The 18,829-nt window shown below is 39.2% G+C and overlaps 1 protein-coding gene across 3 annotated transcripts in view; it reads left to right on the top strand.

Moving 5' to 3' along the window:
- Positions 1–2,623: 2,623 nt before the first annotated feature.
- dlg3 (discs, large homolog 3 (Drosophila)) overlaps positions 2,624–18,829 on the top strand; it is a 39,740-nt gene continuing 23,534 nt past the window's right edge. Inside the window, exon 1 of one of the 3 annotated variants that reach the window (XM_055224564.1) lies at positions 2,624–3,423. In XM_055224564.1, coding sequence (XP_055080539.1) covers positions 3,058–3,423 — 366 coding nt within the window. In that variant the 5' untranslated portion in view covers positions 2,624–3,057. The remainder of the gene's footprint in view (positions 3,424–18,829) is intronic. The other 2 variants (XM_033973831.2, XM_055224565.1) reach the window with 2 other exon arrangements.

Genomic DNA, 18,829 nt, shown 5'->3' with positions numbered 1-18,829 from the left:
AGATATTTTGTAATAGTTTATTTATATAATTTTAAATTGCCATGCCTTGCATAGTAGGCATGCAACAATGGTTAAAGCTGCATATATTTCAGTAAGCAGTTTCAGTGTGCAGGAAATAGTGCAGCGATTGAGTGTCGTTTCATCCTTATCTTAGTTAAGGCTACTGTGTGTGTTGATACTGCCACTTTAAGGCTGCCTCACTACCGACTATCCTTATATGGTTCTACATCCGGTCAGGTGACAAACACAGCAGACATATACTCTCAGAGAAATGCCTAGAAATGACTGAAAAGCGCAATTCATGTTGTGTGCTGTGCATGGGGGCTGCAGTGCTTGGTTAGTGACAGGTTGTCCAGGTGGGCTGTTATGACCTCAGCATGATGAATGTGTGTGCTTTATACAAAGAACTCATTTAGGTTTTACTAAAATCAAAACATCCTTTATCCTTTAAAGTCAGGTTTGATTCGTCACTATGTAACGTCTAGAGTAAGGTGCTTTCGTATCTCTTATGATGAGGATTTAATACACTTTTTCAATTTAAAGATGCAGACCACTGCATTTATATATATTTATATGGATGATGAACGAGCTATTGTCTACTGAGGCAACATGGGGCGACAGTAGCTCAGTTGGTAGAGTGTTCAAATCCCGCTCTCGACATAAACATCATTGGTTGAGCGGTCAGATCCACTGATCCATAGGTTGGCGGTGCGATTCTAACTCACACAGATGAATGCTGTTGTTGTGTCCTTGGGCAAGACACTTAACCCACCTTGCCCTCAGTGTCTGCGTACACTGGTGTGTGAATGTGTGTGTGAATGGGTGAGTGGTTCCTTGTTGTAAAGCGCTTTGAGTGCCTTGAAGGTAGAAAAGCGCTATAGAAAAATGTGACCATTTACTGAAACCACAAATATACAGTGGGATCTGATAGAGGTGCAATACGTTGCATTTCAGTGTGTCAAGAAATAGTTTGATAATTACTGTCCAACTTAAAATGTTTTGACTACACTGAAAATGTTTAATATTGGTACTTGATGCTTGCTTCAGTACAAATGTGCTACTTTCTAAAATGAATACCATGGTATAATTCAGAACAACTGTACAAATAATTCTTGATAGCACTGTGTGTGTGCATGTGTGGATATTCTGAAGGATGGTTGTAACATGTGCTTGGTCATGTGTGCTGTGATCAATATGCTCATCTTTTCAAGTCACTGCCTAGAAGCTCCTCCTCCATGCTTTACTGCTTGGCTTCAGATTTATTTGTGGCTGCATCATATACCTAGTGTAACTTTAGGTATTCTGTTTCTTCTCTCAGGAAATATAAAATGCCTCATTATTCCTGCACTATTCTGTGCATAAAATCATCATTATACTTTCACAGTTTACACATTATTAAACTACTTTGTTCCTTTAAGAATACTGCTCAAATACATATTTTTAAATCCAGACACACCAAGTTGCACTGCTGTTACATTTCCTTAATAATGCATATTTATTGCTTTAATAGCAATACTAAATTAAATTAAATGTTAATTAAATTAATATCTGTGTCAGGAAATTTTGCATCAAGATGACCAGCCTATAAACTGAACAGTATACATAATAATCAGACAGCCCTGTGTTCAAAATATCACTGCCACAAAAACATGAAAGCCATATAGTGCTTTGCCTCTCTCTCTTTCACTCTTCCTCCACCCACTCTAAAGCCCAAGCGTGTAATCGTGTTGGTTTTATACACGTGTTGATGTCATCATTGTGAGCAGAAAAAATATTTCCATAGGCTTCTTCAATGCAGCTCCACTTATGTGATTCACACTGTCCATGATATTTTAGGCTTGGCAGTTATTCTTTCAGGCTTAGTTAATGGAGCTTCATTTGACTATTCTTTTTATGTACCCCCATTATTTGCCTTTATTTAGCTCTTAACTGATAATGGGGAGCCAGTTGCAGATAAGATACTTCCTTGGATAGCAAACATTAGCTTTTTTTCAGTTTTGTATTTTTCACATTAAAGGTCCATCATGCTCTTATTATGCACTTGCAGAATAGTATTATGAATGTATTTTGCAGGTTTCTGTGTGGAGAAGTACTAGGCAGCAGGCTATGGAGGTGGCGTGGCCCCTTTAAGAGCAGCTAGTGCAGCGCTCAGTACTGTTGGTGCGGCTGCTGATGGCGGCGCTGCTCTCTGATTGGCTGGGCGAGGTGCTGGAGGGATGCTGCTACTTATGCCCCCCCTCCCCTCCTGCCTCTCTGCCTCTTGCTCGCGCGCATCTCTCTGAATAATCCACATCTAGGGCGAGCGGCTGCGACGCGATCCAGTGCTCAGCTCCTCTGTGCAGCTGAGACAAGAGGCAGACATCCACGCAGGAGGAAAAACGTGAGCCTTTGAACTGGAACAATTAAGGGAAGATTTTCATCTGCGGATTTCATTTATTTATACATTTTGTTTATATATATCTCTCTCTATATATATATATATATTTGTACACACGACTAAAGATATTTATATATCTATATATACATTTATCTCTGTACATATCAGTATTTGTGCTTGTCTGTTAATATTAATATTTTTATATATGTAATTGTGTGTGTAAATATATATATGATATATAAACGCCAGAATATATATATGTATGCACATATATATAACTATATATACATTTATATGCGTATCACTGTGAACCAAGAGAAGCAAGAGGAAATTTTTATCATCGGGGCTGGTCTCTGATTGTGTGGTCGTATACAGTATTTTGAATATTTTCTTTGATCTTCTACGTCAAGAGGACAAAGACTACGTGCCCATTTTGTATTTTTGTTTCCCTGTTGCTGCTTCACATCCATCTTGATTTTTCCTTTTTCAACATCAGAGAGGAATAAAGTGAAGACGCAGAGGATTTGCCAAAATAGAGAATCTGAAGACATTGCTGTGATTAGTGTTATTTCTGCGGGCATTAGTGCTGTGTGAGCTGATCACAAGGCGGCTTCAAATCTGAGGAGCAGCAGCGACAGAGTGCCACGCCGCTCAGCGTCAACGCAGCCAGCATAGCCAGCATGCACAAACACCACCACTGCTGCAAGTGCCCAGAATGCTATGAAGTAACCCGAATGGCTGCCCTGCGGAGGATGGATGCCCCGGCCTATGGTGGAGACTGGCAGGCCGAACCCTATGGATACCCACCTGGCTACGGCGGAGGCCAGACCTTACCACCTCCGGCCTCAGGGGGAGGTGGGGGCATGGGAGGAGGAGGGGGCACTTTGGGTAGAAGTAAAGGCAAGATCATGTCTGGCGGGGGCCCAGGAGGCCCCAATCCAAAGGGCCAGTCCAAAGGTGCCCCTAAAGTAAATGGCAACAACTCTAGTGGGCAAGGAGGATGGTGGCCCGAGTGCACTTGCACCAACCGGGAGTGGTACGACCAGGTAACTCCTTTTTCTCATTCTCTATGGGCTGTTAGGGAGGGGGCTATCTGATGAAGTGCTGTAGAACACACACCATTATGCATCAGCTGCTTGGGCTGTCGACCATGGGAGAGAATTCTTATTTAGTATTCGTCTGGAGCCCTATGTATCCCATTTGTAGTCCCCTTCTACTGATGCAGCAGCAGAGCGAGAACAGAATAGGACTGAGCCAGTCTAAATGCACACATTATCTTCAGGTGTGGATTGGATGTAGATGACTAATGCCTACAGATTTAACACACCTTGTGTCGTCAAAGCCTCACGCTCATGTACTACTGTAGGCCAAACTGCTGCATTTTCATTCAGGCAGCAATTAAGTACAGACAAATAAGCAGTATGACATCATGAGCTCTCTGAAGCCAGAAATCTATGTTGTATGTGTTTTTATTACGGAGGACCTACTGCTGTAATTATGAAATGCAGAGACATTTATGTCGATGACTGTATGTTTTACCAAGCCTTACTAGATTATACCATGGTGATTCTTTTTTTAATGGGGAAGTATTATGCACCCTCTGACACAGACTACTCAGTGTGTATGCAACAAGCCTTACCCTTTTGCCTCTACTGCAAACATGGAATATACTTATTTTTATTTACGTATTTCTAAAATATCACTTGTTAAAATTAAGTAAGGAACAGAGATGTAACCGTTAGAGACAGCAGGGTGGGGGAAGGGGCACTTACTGAGTATGAGATTCAAGAAATGGGCATGTGCACGAGTGTGTATCTATGTGGGCTTGCATTTGCGCTAATGAAAGAGGAAGGGAAAAGGAGTGAAGCTTATTTTATTTAATGCTTGACTGTGTTAAAAGTAGCAGACCAGCATTGAAACAGGCATGGAAGTAAAATGGAGGCTAGAATGCATTGGTGAGTGGAAAAGACCCCTTACATATGCAGCGCAGCACAACTGATATTAGCAGATTACCTCTACTACAGCCATGAAGAGGCTTTTGCTTCAAGGAGGCAATGAGATTGACATTTGCGCAAAAATGATCAGCCAATCAAGCTTATTTGTTCACACATTTGTGAGTTCAGAGCAGATGCGATTATGTAAGTCAGTATTTCAACAGCTATCAGTGTACCTGGTTTATCCTCCCACTGCAAGTTCTAACCAGTGCATCAATATCATTTGTGTTATCAGACATAGAAATATACCCTCCATATCCTTACCCTCCTGTATTATCTGATCTAATCACTGCATATGCTAAAATTCTGACACTTTCATCCTCTGACAGATATATAAATATTTGACTTGGATTTATTCAGAAGTATATAATGTTGTGGTCATTATACTCAAATTTTTCTGCGCTGAATAAAAGACAAATCAGTCAGCTGAGTGAGCCTATGGGGTGGGGGTTATGTAAGAAGAGGCAGTTGGTGGTTTTCTGTCTGTGAGCGAACAGAAGAAGAGGCTGTGACACGACGGACACGCTTCTGTCCATGCGTCTATCCAAAGCGACATGTGAATGAGCTCTGGTGCTACATTCTGGGCTTCCTGTGAACAGGCTACAGCCAGGCATGGACCGAGATGAGGGAAAAAACACGCCCACCCAAACCCCTCCCCTCCTCGGCTTCTCAGTCACCATTGCTCATCCTTGGGTGGGAAATGTGGATGCTGCCCTTCCCCCATTACCTACACTGATGGAACTAACCTTTGTTTTAGTTTGAAATGTAGTAATGTGCAGTTGTGAAGTCCTGAGCTGACTTTGTACATGAACTCATCGTGTAGGCCAATTTTGATTCATAAATCATGACAAAAACGATTGCTTTTTTAGTCTGGTACCTATACTCTGCTGCGATTGTTCTGCTTTTATTCAGATTGTGCTTGGTTAATTACTATTTATTCCATTTGGGAGTATAAGAACATTCTTTAAAACAAGGGCTTTTGCATTTAAATCTGAGGAGAAGTAGAATTCTCTGTCTATAGGGAGTAGTAGTCAGAAAGCTGCCGGTTCCTCTTCACCCCGCGGGCGCCAATCTGTCTGTGTGCCTTCTCCAGCCCTGTGCCTATGATTAGCTTTAAATATTAATCAGATTTTTTATATCAGCCACATTTGGCCCAAAACATATTCATGATAGTTTGTTGTGGTTTTGGTAAAATAATGTTTAATACTGCCATAGGTGTTCACAAGCCTCTAGTGTTATCTGTGTCTATGGTCCTATATCTGTGTAAAGAGATTTGACTAACACAGATTGGATTTGCCATTCTGGGCGACCAGTGGAGTTTCAATGAGTGGGATTTAAATGTTCTTCACGTCCAAATGTCTTGGGCTGGATCCCTGCTGTGATGTTGAAAAGCTCGATCTAATACCTGGAATATTATCATCAGAGCGAGATTATCAAAGCCTGTCTTAACAAGGATGTGACCTGTGCTGGTGCATTGTCTACAAATTCACAGTTAGTGTATAGATACATTATTTAGTTATTCTGGTGTAGTTCATTTTTAATATTCTATTTAGCTAATATGCTCTAAAAGCTTAATGAAGGTTGAGCCTTAATAGTTACCTCGTGTGAAGTGTATTAAGTAAGCATTTAGATTTTGGGTGTAAAATTGAAATGAGTTTATGTGAATTGCAGCTGCTTGGGGAAAGATGGTGGGGTGACAGTACTTGAAGCAAACCCTGTAACGTACACTGAGATAGTTTGGCCCAATCATGAAATTATGACCATATACTAGGGGTGGGCGATGTTGACAAAAATGAATATATTTTGAGATTTTTTTCTGAATATCCTGATAACAATATGCAGTCAATATTATATGTCAATCCAAAAGAAATGTGCTAAAGCATGTTCTTATATGTTTTTATATCTTTTTTTTTACTTATAAATTATGTACTTCTCATTTACCCACCTCTACTATATACAAGCAAAAAGAAAGAACTAAGGAATGATAAATTAATTAACAATGCACACTTGAAAATGGCTCAATTGTCCAGAAGAGTGGATACTGTAGAATATATGTTTCTGCGGCTAATTTGTCATTTCTGTTCAATTAAAAATCGCTGCTGATTGTATCAAATGCATGAGATATGGTATGGTATGGTATGGTATGGTATGGTATGCTTTTATTTGAAACAGGGACAGTGCACAACATTACATTGACCTTAGAAAAAGAAGGAGAGATGTTTGGTGCCAGGTTGTAGCATAAATGCTAATTTCCACCTGTAGTCCCTGGACAGGCTGATGTTTAGTAAATAAAGATAAGTGTCATTGCAACCCTGGAGTAGCCGTATGGCCTCTTTATGCACTAAATATAGTAAAAAAAAACAAACAAAAAAACAAACAAAGTCAAAATTTTAAGTCTAGGATGTTTTTAAAATGGTCCTCTCCCGTTTTTCAGTATTTGGTGCCCAATGTTCATGTTTAAGGTAAAGTAGAGCACTATACCTCAATGATGGAAAAGTAATGTGTAACAAAATGAGACAGAAGCGTGTGCAGGTTTTTTTTTTGGCACTGGGATGGTTTGATTTCTCTTTTAGGGAAAGGCTCCAGTATCAATGTAAGTCAGTTGGTCAGACACAGCCAATCAGCATGTGATAGTTGTTTTGATACTGTAAATCAGGTGTAGGTTTTTTATATAGTTTGAAGATTTACAATTCTGCTCCTAGCCTAGTCCCTGAATAGGGACTACATTCAGAGGAAGAAAGGGAGGCAGTCCACTGTGTTACTGTTTCATGCATCACAGAAGCGGCTGGCCTGGATATGTGTGGGGCAGACTGGACCTCTGATTCAGCACAAGCATATCCACAGTGCAGCTTCAAAACTTTATTGAATGTTGCATTAATAATAGAATTCTGGATGTTTTATTGCCATATATTTTTATTCTTATAAAAATAATTATAATAATTTTTGATGATGATCTCAATATTCTATTATTTCTACTAACATTTCAGAGTTCAGATTTAAATAATTTTGTTTAATTAAAAACTATACATGGTGGGAAGTAATTAGGGATGTCTAAAGGTATCGGATTTTTACACTATGAAAATCACACATAGTGCTGTTACTAAATCGTTACCCAGGGCTCTAACTCATTTTTAGCTCTCATAAACCCTGTGGCGCATTGGCAGTATTCACATGCATAGATCTTTCAGTCACATACTTGGGCAGCTATGGAGCCTTTTTTTCAAATGCACAATCGATAAAATGCTTTATAATGAAAGTCGCAAAGACAATGCACAGTGATCTGACTTTGCCACAAAGCTCTTTCTTTAAAATATACAAACATATTATATAGAGGGAATCAGTCCCCCATCAATCATAGGGTGTGTGGCGTTCCAGACTCCGCGTTGTACGGTAAACGCACTGCTCCCCGCTGTGTGACAGCCTGGTGAACATTGTGTATTACAGACTTGTTTTAGCAATGCTGTGCTATGGGCTAAGTGCAGCAGCCCACATGCTGCAGAAAAATGCCTGTCTCACAATCGATTCTGTGAAGAGTCCCTAAGCCTCCTGACTCCTCTTCATTTCTGTGGGGGTGTGTGGGTGCTCTCAAATGCGCCTTGACTTGATTTGTTGCTATTTTTCCATCATATAAACAGATATTTTGGTAGCACTTTAAAGAAGGTAGGCTTATTGAAAACTATTTAGTGTATGCAGGGAGGTCCCTGGTGTAAATGCTGAGTAATGGCTATGATTTGGGAAAATAACAACTACAGACTAGACAATATAGTTGCACGCATGCGTCAGCCATGTTGTATTCTGGCAGTTAATCTGTGCTTTTTGGAACTTCCCAATACTTGAGATACAAATGGACCTGTTTTTCCCTGTAAACATAATAGACATGGCCAATACTTGCATCCAAGAAATATTTAAATGCAAGAGAAATGACATTTCAAATACTCGATTATTTTTGAGTAGGTTACTATATAATATAGTCTATATTTTTATTGCACAGGACGTTAGTGCTTAAATGTACCCCATACATACAGACTTGCCTGCCACAATTTTAGATAAGGAAAGGGTTAATTATGTTTTTAGCATTTTTGTTCAAGCACTCAATATGATTTCTTTCAAACTCAAGCAAATGTGGGTTACATTTGGCACTGCAGTGCATTTTGTACCATGTAACTACTTTGAGAGCCATCTCTTTCTAATGCATTATCCAAGCAGCCCTTCAGCCATTTGGTCTGGCCCCTGTTTTTTCTGTATGTGTGTTCATTTTGTTCATATCCCTGCTGTCTTCCTCTGCTCTTCTCCTCCTCCGCTCCTGTTTTCATACATAAGAATCAAAGTCTTCACTTTCTGGTACAGAGCCGAGTATTCAGAGACACTGCTGCAGTGAACGGCCTGGACTTGCCTCAGTATTATTAGTGCATGTCAAATATTTTATCTGACTATAACTGTGAATAATAATAAAATCATAATATATTAAGAATTCGATATTGTCACAGATATATGTAAATATCCTCTATAGCACATGTGTCAAACTCAAGGCCCGGGGACCAAATGCGGCCCGCCACGTAATTTTATGTGGCCTGCAAGAAGATAAATTAAAAGGCATGACTGTCATTTTAAAATAAGTCTATGCTGCTTTAATGTGTGCACTGACAATAAACTAATGAGATATTCCCAGCAAGTGGAACTGAGAAATATTTGCAAATAATCATCACAAAATGTTCATGAAGAAGAAAATTGTTGGAAGGAAGAAAGGTGAAGGTGAATACAAGTTTGTGCTTTGAGGAGAAAAACCTGTATGTTTTTTGTGTTATGAGGCGGGGTTGGTAAAGTCTACGTCGACATTCGGTTACATTTAGTGACATTTACACTGCCGCACAGTTACATCTGGCCCTTGATGGCGGCCATTTTGCTGATGTGGCCCTCGGTGAAAATGAGTTTGACGCCCCTGCTCTATAGTCTTCGTCTTCATATTTTGACTTTTATTTGGTTAAACATGTGTTTTGAAAATCTAAATTTACAATAGAAATAATTGTTTGAAAAAATAATTGCTGACAATTTGGCTACTAAAATAATCGCTAGTTGCAACCGTATTATTCACACTGTACAATTATTATACTGGTCAGATAAAGAAAAAGAAACGTGTAATGATGCTTTATGTGTATGAAAAGAAGTACCGAAAGTACACCAGGCCTTATTTTTGCAGAAGTAGAAGTAATATTTCACAGTTCATAATTTTGTTCACCAACTTCCTTCCATTTTTCTGAACAGCTCAAACATCGTATACTTTGTACAGTAATCTATGAGGAGCTTGTAACAGGCAATGGCCTACTTGTACATATCATGTCAGCAGTTCAGTACTTATACTGTATTGTCAGTGTAAACCTAGACCTTTGATTTTACATGTCTTGTGTTATTTATTTGTTTATTGGCATTGTATAAATTGATTTATATGAACAATCAAGATTATATTATTAGATTATATAGGTTGGTATAGGTTAGTCATTCAGAAAATCTCATATCATTTTATTTGTGGACACTGCTTTGCTTAAATATACAGAAGCATGTGAAAAACAAGAAAAACTTGTTCTATAGTGCATGAATATGGACAATTAGCCTATTCCTTTTTAAAATTAAATGTTGACACAGGCCTGTTGCTGCTATCAAATTCAAAATAATCAAATTATTTTGATGTTGTTATGTTTAGGGAGAAACTGTATTCATGCAGTGAGTAAACTGAGTTCATTCTGTTTTTATCTGTCACATTTTAGGAGTAGACACAAGGCTCACAGCAGCACATTTAGTTTAAACGTTCAAAGGTGTATGACTGCTGCAAAGATTTATGGCACATGTGTCAAACTCAAGGCCCGTGGGCTAAATGTGGCCCTCCGCATCATTTTATGTGGCCCTCAACAGGGTAAATTAAAAGGTATGATGGCCTTAAAATGTCATTTTATCAGCAGACACACAGTTACACAGCCATATTTTTACATCTTTGCAAATGCATATGTCATATTTGTAACTTGAACAAGTAATGAATACAGAAACAGTTAATTAACAGTTTTAAAAAGTAGTTACATTTATTTTACATCTGGCCCTTTGACAGCAGTCATTTTCAGAATGTGGCCCTCGGTGAAAATGTATTTGACACCCCTGCTTTATGGGAATACTAAGGTTATAGGTTATGTTTAAGGTTAAGATTAAGCAATAGGTTTAGATCGTGTTCTCCGTCCCTCCGAACCCGAGTATTTAGCCCTATTCCTGTGTAAGTGTATCTGACGTTAATGGTTTAACTACTGAAGATAGTCCATACTTATGTTATAAAAGTGTCAGATATTGAACAAATTACGACCAGCTCGCTTTGATGGGCTTACCAACTTGACAGGACACTATCTCTATAGGTCCGCTTTAGCTAAGGAGGAGCTAGAGTGAGATTATTGGTTAAGAGAGAGCACAGACAGGCAAAAACAGTATAGTAATAAAAAGTATAAACAGAAAATAATAATTTCTCGCCAAAAGCTCACCTCTTATTTCCAGTGATGACAACTTGCATGTTTTTTTTTCCGCTAACACGCTTATTAAAACAAAGCTAGCGCACAATAGCTTCTTTTCTGTTTTTTGATGCATAGCTCTTGTGTTAATAGAGAAAATATTATGTTTCCATTTCATAATGCATCTAACTTTTACTCTAACCACTTGGAACTAGTACATATTTTTTTGCGAATTGCTGAGATCTGCCTTATGATTAAAAAGTATAGGAAAATTTTGGTGTAATTTTATTTGCGCAACACTCAGCTTTCTGTGCCCACTAACGAGACATATGGCCTACCGGGGGGCGGGACCATACTTTGGGAAGCACTGTTGTAGATTATTTCTGTTAATCAGGGAAAAAAACATATTGAAAGAATTAATATTTATTTGTTTGACATTTCTGAAAGTTTTGCAGATTCTCTTCAGTGTATGTTTCCTCACACTATCCACAGCCTGAGAAAATGCATTTGGCTCATACTATTAAGTCGGGCCACAACAAGGACTATTTTAGTAGTCGAGTAATGATTATTTGACAAGTTATTGCAGTCCTTTAGAGTTTTTGAGCTCTGAATAAGATGGTGACATTATTTCACACTCTAACCTGTGTATCTAAGGTTTCAATAAGGACTATTCTCAGTTGGTATAATATTCCATATCAATTTCTGAAAAGGTAATTTTGTAATTTGTATAATCACAATTTGTATAATCAATTTTGTATTTGTATGATCACAGTATGCCAGATGTTTTATCACAAATGGTGTGATGACAATAGCATATTTTTTCCTGTGTAATTCGCATTTAAATGGATACAGTTGTGCCGAGGGCTGCTTAAACTATAGATATTTGTACTGTGTGTGGACAGGAGGTGTGATACAGCCCACTTCCTCAATGAATCAGTGTCTTCAGTCGTGTCAAATAGTCAGTGATGAGGCAAAAATGTTTCACCAGACTGTGGTTAGAAATTAACATGTAGGTGAGGATAGAGAGGAGCAGTTCTGTACTGTAGAGAGAAGCAGAGAGGGGAGGGGTGCACAGACCACTGTGTTGCCATGGAGACGCTCAGTCAGATCCGTGCGTTAGCTCTGCTGCTCAGTTAATTACCCACTGACTGCAGCACCGATACACACAGGCCTCCGCGGTGACATCACAGCCACACTAGTTACATGTATTTACATCTAGAGAAGTGTTTTCATGGGAATCATTATAAAAGTCCATGACAATTCAGAAATGGACTATGGACTATGTGCTTTGCTGCTTGCACGGTTGTATCACCCTCTCAGTGCTTCATTTTATTTATAGTGTGCGTATTCCTGCCCATCATCATCAGCCTGCTTATAAAACTCAATATAGGTCATTGTGATACGCTATTCAAATGTCCAATTATGTAATCAGCCAAATCCAGGCACCACATATGCCCATTAGTATTTCTGGACAGTCACAGATGAAGCAGATGGGAGGGTCTGAGAGATGATGCAATGAGCCATGGACCTACCATTCAGTCAAATCTTTGTTCCTATTTGAAGAGAGATCTGAGGGCTACAAGAAAACTTATAGCCACATGTCGGTGTATCTGCCATTCCTGTTTGGTGAAAGATGTATTTAAAATGCTAATGATTGTGTTATGGACCAAGACTAGGTGTTTAGACCATTTCTAATAATGGAACAATACTATAGAAAATTGTAAATTTTAAATTGTGATTAAATTATTGGACATTTTGGCAAGAAATTGGTATATAAAAGTTCATATTTGGTATATTTGGTTTTACAGAGAGAGAGAAAAAAATAAATAAAAAAATACTATTTTAGTTTCAGTGACTGATATGTGCTACCCAAATATACCAACATTTATATTTGTTATTTGCAAGGACAGTGGCAATGATCAGCACTGTGTTGTTAGCAGGCACTTTAGAAGATTATGGTGTATGATGTATAGTGTGTCTGATCTGCGATCTGCTTGAGAAATGCTCTTTAGGCGAAAGCATGTCATGTCTCCACTTGTCCTGAGGTAGAGAAAAAGACAAACCAGCACCTTCAATAGGGGGTTGATGGATTTAGCAATTGCTGTCATGCATTAAAACAAAGATTAAAAGAAAGTCCTGTTCTTGGTGCTAAATACATTAGCTGAAGTAACACAGACAAATGAAGGCATGGCTTGTGTTTCTGTTGCCTCTTCCATACTGTATCTTTATCACTTTAACACCTCTAGCTCCTGTGTGCCAGAAGTGTAGGGGGGAGCTTATGAATGGAGATATGTTCACATGTGGGTGTTCCCAAGTGGAGCTACAGAACTGTGTGAAGCCCTGACAGGAGAGCATAAGCACAGTGTTAGGGGGTGTGGGAAGTGTGTGAGTTTTACGGGGCCAAAGTTGGCTTTGTTCATTTCATTGTAAATTTCATAGAATCTGGAGCATATGAAGACGTGACCTGCAGCTTTAGGACATAAAGCAGAGGTTTTATGCTGATAGGACAGTATATGGTAAAATGGGGGTGATAAACGGGGAGGACATTCAGTAAATTGTTGGAGCAGGGAATTGCTCTCATGGTGACGGGCATATGCGCTGCAGCTCAAGGCCTCTCCACAGCAAGGTCATAATCTCCAGTGTCAACTGGTTGGGCAAATTTTTGCAGTTGGTGGCATACGTTTTCATTAGTGTGAATATCGCCATCGGACTTTGGAGGAGAGAGTTGAAGCTTGCAGAAGCTACTTTTGGGATTGGCCCCATGATCCATTCACAAATTCTTTTATGTCGTATTTAGCGCAAATTTACATCAAACAACTCTTCAGAATGTATCTTTTATTTATTTATTATATTTATTCGGGGCGACAGTGGCTCAGTGGTTAGAGTGTTGGTCCCCCAACCCGAAGGTCGGAGGATTGAGTCCCGCTCCGACCAAGTTCTGTCGTTGTGTCCTTAGGCAAGACACTTCACCCACATTGCCTTGTATGAAAGTGGTGTGTGTGCGAATGATAGGTGGTGGTCGGAGGGGCTGATGGTGCAGATTGGCAGCCAGACTCACTTCCGTCAGTTAGTACAGTAGTAGCTTACCATCACCAAGTGTGGAAATGAATGAATAATGACTATAGTGTAGTGCTTTGAGAGGCTTTGAAAAAGTGCATTACAAGTGTATTTTTATTATTATTTGATGGTGTGCATGCCAGCTAATTGTTCCCATCTATATGCAATAACCCAGTCTGTTTTATCCATTTATGTGGTATTATTTGCTTATGTTGTGTATATTTTTTATAAGTACGTGAGTGAATTATGGTAGACTATGGTTTTGGCTTTTTATTTACACAGTGTGAAGCAATGACTTCTTCACTTGTATATTATTTTATATAATACATATTGTCATCACCATAAGGATGATGTTATAGGGTATTTTGTTGGATTGTGGAATCTTCTATTGACACTTCTATCATATCCAAAAATATTTTATTAGTAATGACCTTATGGTTTTATCTGTGCAATTATTTTGTTACAGAAAATCTTCATGCTTAGTTAACACATTGGAAAGAATCAAAATGGCAGCTGTTGCTTGTGCTGTGCCTCAGCGTTGTCACCAGAGCTTGGCTTAGTATTCAAAACATCAGAGAGAACAAACAGGCATAGTAGCTCTCTGAGCTTAGCAACAAGGAGTAGCAACTAGTCAAGAGCTGTGAGGTAACATGCTGCAGTGACCTCTGCTGTGCATGTAGTGGGGTGAGGGGGGTGAGGGGGGTGAGGGGGGTGAGGGGGGTGAGGGGGGTGAGGGGGGTGAGGGGGTGAGGGGGATGAGGGGGGTGGAGATGTGACAGAGGCAGAGATGACACTCCACTCATTACAGCCTTTCTTCTTTACAAAGTGCCATATGTGCTAGCTAGTAGCTTCCACTAGAGACCCTACATATCTGGATGGAGCGTCCTGTCATAAAAGTCAGTGCTGTACAATTTCTGCACAGTTGCAACAGAATAGTGATCTGTTTTACGGTTATGTTCTATGCAAATAAGCTTGACCAGTAGGTTCTGTGGGCCTCGTAGGAGTAAAAAACAAAACTTGAATAGCAGATAACAATACCGTAATTTTGTTTTTATTATAGCAAATCCATCTCTGAAGTTGCAAGGTACCTGATGTCAATTTTCCAAAAGTATAAAAAAAAATAGACAACTCATTAGGAGCCATATATAGAGGGTCATAATGCTGGCAGTGGCAGAAAATGTAGCAAACTACCAGTGCCCTTCCATGGCCATGCAGCAGGACAGGCCACAAGATGTTTAGTGCTGCATTAAGTTTACAAATAATTATTGCATACACTTATTTGAGAGATCTGTTTAATGACTAATAATTGTTCAGCAGAAAAATGATCGACAAACCATTTAAAGAGTGATTTACGGTAGTTTGCTGACCTAATTTCTTCAATTATACATTATTTATACAGATATTTCTGTCAGGCCTAATTAAATGTGAACTGTATCACACATAAAACAGTGTCATGATTAATCCCGCTCCTCTGAGTCCTTGAGGTCCCTCTTGAGTGTCTCAGCTCTGAAAGCATGTTACATTAAGTACTTTTCCCCGGTGCCATTGCACTAGTGAAGGTCAGACTGGCCAGCTCTCATTTGGAGCTGCACAGCATGACAGAGAGGTAAGCTGGTGCTTTTGTGATATTACACACAGATGAAGAGGGAAGCTGCTCACAGCTGTGACGGGCTATTAATTATGCGTCATGATTGTGTGTCTGCGCATGTGTCAGGAGGCTTTAGTTGGGTAACAGAGTCACAGAGATGAGCCGGGCACATAAAGTCAAAAACTTCACATCGTACTACTATATTGGTACAACTGTAATATTCTTGTGGCTTCCTCTGTGCAATAGATGTTTGGATTCTTCTGCTGTTGTAATAGTGGAGAAGGAGCTGTTGACCTTTAGCGTTATGGGATTTTCTTTATTACATCTCATTATTCTGCTTTTGTTGGGAACTAAGAGTGCATCATTGAGTTTGGAGTCAGAAGCAGAGCGCAGTGTCTTTGCTTCATGATCAGCCTCCTACATTAGTTTGTCACCTACACTCTTTCCTCTTCCATTTTGTAAAGAGGCCACAGCGTGAATGAGATGTTGGGTGCATGGTAATTGAGTAGGTATTGATTAGACTGCAGCGTGGCAAACAGGAGGCCAATGAGAGCCCAAGGATCTGAGCAGCAGCACTGCCTGCATTCCACATTCTGCAGGAAAAGAGAGAAAATGAAAGAAAGCTGTTTAAGAGGAGAGCATCATGGCGTCATATCAGTCCTGACTGACGGATGCACAGGACGCTGTGCCTGTGTGCATCATGTGACTGTCACATTTCACTACCGTGTCACCATTGGATATTGAGCTGCCATGGCGAGGCACCTGGCGTGAGAAACACTGATGTGTAAATGTAGCTCAGGAGGGAGGAGTCGCCAATGTGCAGTATCCCCAGTGAAAATAGAGGTTTTACCACATTTGATTGACAGGAAAGATTAAGCCGTTGACTTTTATTATCCCAAAGAACATCAGCATTGAGATTTTAGGAGTAGACATATCTAAATATGAGGATATTTCGGTCAGTGCATTTCTGTCAATTTACTAACTTAACTTAACCATAACTCAATTATTTAACATAAGAAAAGCCTAAATGTAGTAAAGCACAGGTTGTCTGCCAGAAGCATACATCAAACACAGCATCACAGCAGGGACCATACAGTTCTTATTTGAAGCTTTTCCATTATGTAAAGCCAAGCATCTGTGTGATGTGCTAAAGTGGCACATAGAACAACCAGCTAATCTAAGTGTGTACAACAACACAGCAGCAAGAACTGCAGTAAAAGCCTAGGAGGTAAAGGAGGGGGGGGGGGCTAAGTGAGCCTGCTGGCCACTACAGTGCATCCATTGTTGCCATGGGAGCACATTGATTATTTAACAATTTGGACGAGGCTTGCGCCCTCTACTTGCCAAGGTTCGGTTGTAGCTTCACTGCCCCAAGGGTCCACAGCCAAGTGTTGTGAGGTACAATGTCAGTGAAACCCTGTGAGATAAGAAACAGTGTCCATAGTAATGACAAAGAGAAAACATTAGAATAAGAACACATGGGGAGTGAAATAACTGAGAGGAGACTTTTCATCAGTCCTCATGGTCAGTAGCACTTATAATGTTCACTTACGTGAGCTATGTGCAGTGGGGCTCACTGGCATAGTTTGTAAAACTCCATTGTGTCAACTAACATTACTTTACACATATTTGTATGGGTTTGTTTTGATCAGGGGTTGGCAACCTTTAACCCCCAACGACCCATTTGGACGCAGAAAACACTGGGAGCAAATAATTTTTGGCATCTAAAATAAAGATAACATTTTATATATTGTTTTTTTTACTTTATGCTTTGTATGAACAACTATAGTATTTGCAAAATATCTGCATAAATATTTATTTTTATTATGGTTAATGGGACTTCTGCTCCTGAACCTCTGCGCACAGCGTCTGCAAATCGGGGCTGCAAAGTCCCTTTCATCTTTATGTAGGACTGTAGACTGTTGTCTGTAAGGGGTGAGTGGTGTTTGTCTTTAACATAGTTCATGGTGGAAATGCATATTTCTTCATGTTTATGTAGGTGTCAGGGATGGGTATACCTGTTTCCGCTAGTGTGATGCTTATTTTGAGTGACAAAAAATTATAAAATATCATTTTATTTTAATATTTCAAGATCACAATAATCTTCCAAATTAAAACTACAATTCAAAAAAATAAATAACACAAATAAAATACACTTAAATTAAATACTTATAATTTATTTTCCCAAGGCACACGGAGCCACAGTTTAAGTATGAAAGAACGGTTGCCGACCCTTGGTTTAGACGCTTAGACTTGTGTTTTAACTTACACCTACTGTACACATAGGCAACAAAATACCCACTAAAATCCTGAATGAAGGCAGAACATGAGATTAAAACGTGTTATTGTGAATGTATTATTGTTTTAATTGGATGTAAGGCTCCCTTGACATCACTTAGAGAGGTCCTGTCTTATATTAGTATATATCATCAACTCACGATTCATTTCATGCTGTGTTGCCTTACTAGGGCCTTGTGCCTATGGTAAGATTGGTTTATGCCATACCTGTGTCTCTAGCCTGTAGAAGAATTTAACAGTCTATAAACTGATGCAAATTGGCCTTCAAATACATTTTAGTTTCTAATAATGTAAGGCCTTAGTTATTTGTAGTAGTTTTTGTGCATACTGTGTGGGATATATTTACCTCATCTCTTGAATTTCCTGTAGTCCACTAACCTACATTCACCAGCTTCACAACTTCCAGTTGTTTCTATCTCGTCATGTGATACCCGCCTCTATGAAAATCCATCTTTTGAACTATTGAATATCATAATGGTTCAAATTGGGAAACCAAGAAGGGACACTTAATCCAGACTAATACAAGTTACCTGAGTCAGTTTATAAACTCATGTTGAGATTACCAGGGCCTGTGAGATTATCATCCATTTTTGCTTGCTTGTTATGTGTGATTCTGATAGAGGGATTACACACAAATCCCTGACTGGGATAATATTGCTGTTTTCTCCATGTCATGGGTTTTTACTTTTAGATTGACTGATCCTTTGAAAACATTAAGATAACAATGATGAGCAGATATCTGACTCTGACGTGTGTATTTTGGTGACTTCAAGAGGCATTTATGACCAAACATTCTTGTAAAATGTTTTCATTATGAATAACCATACAAAAATACATTTTACCATCTGCTGTTGTTTTACCATTACAAATGCTTTCATTGAGAATTTTGTGCAGGGGCTGGGTGAAAATATGTACAACCTAGAATGGGCAAACTTAAACTGGACCTCTGTCAGTAGATGTAATTACACAGAAAGGCTGATTGTACTGACTGTCAGGGTGTAACAACATCTGCCCACAGTCATAACACATCAGT

Source organism: Periophthalmus magnuspinnatus, chromosome 10, assembly GCF_009829125.3.
Source record: "Periophthalmus magnuspinnatus isolate fPerMag1 chromosome 10, fPerMag1.2.pri, whole genome shotgun sequence".
Taxonomy (NCBI): domain Eukaryota; kingdom Metazoa; phylum Chordata; class Actinopteri; order Gobiiformes; family Gobiidae; genus Periophthalmus; species Periophthalmus magnuspinnatus.
The sequence above is the reverse complement of the archived record's forward strand: the minus strand, read 5'-3'. Positions and strand labels throughout refer to the sequence as shown.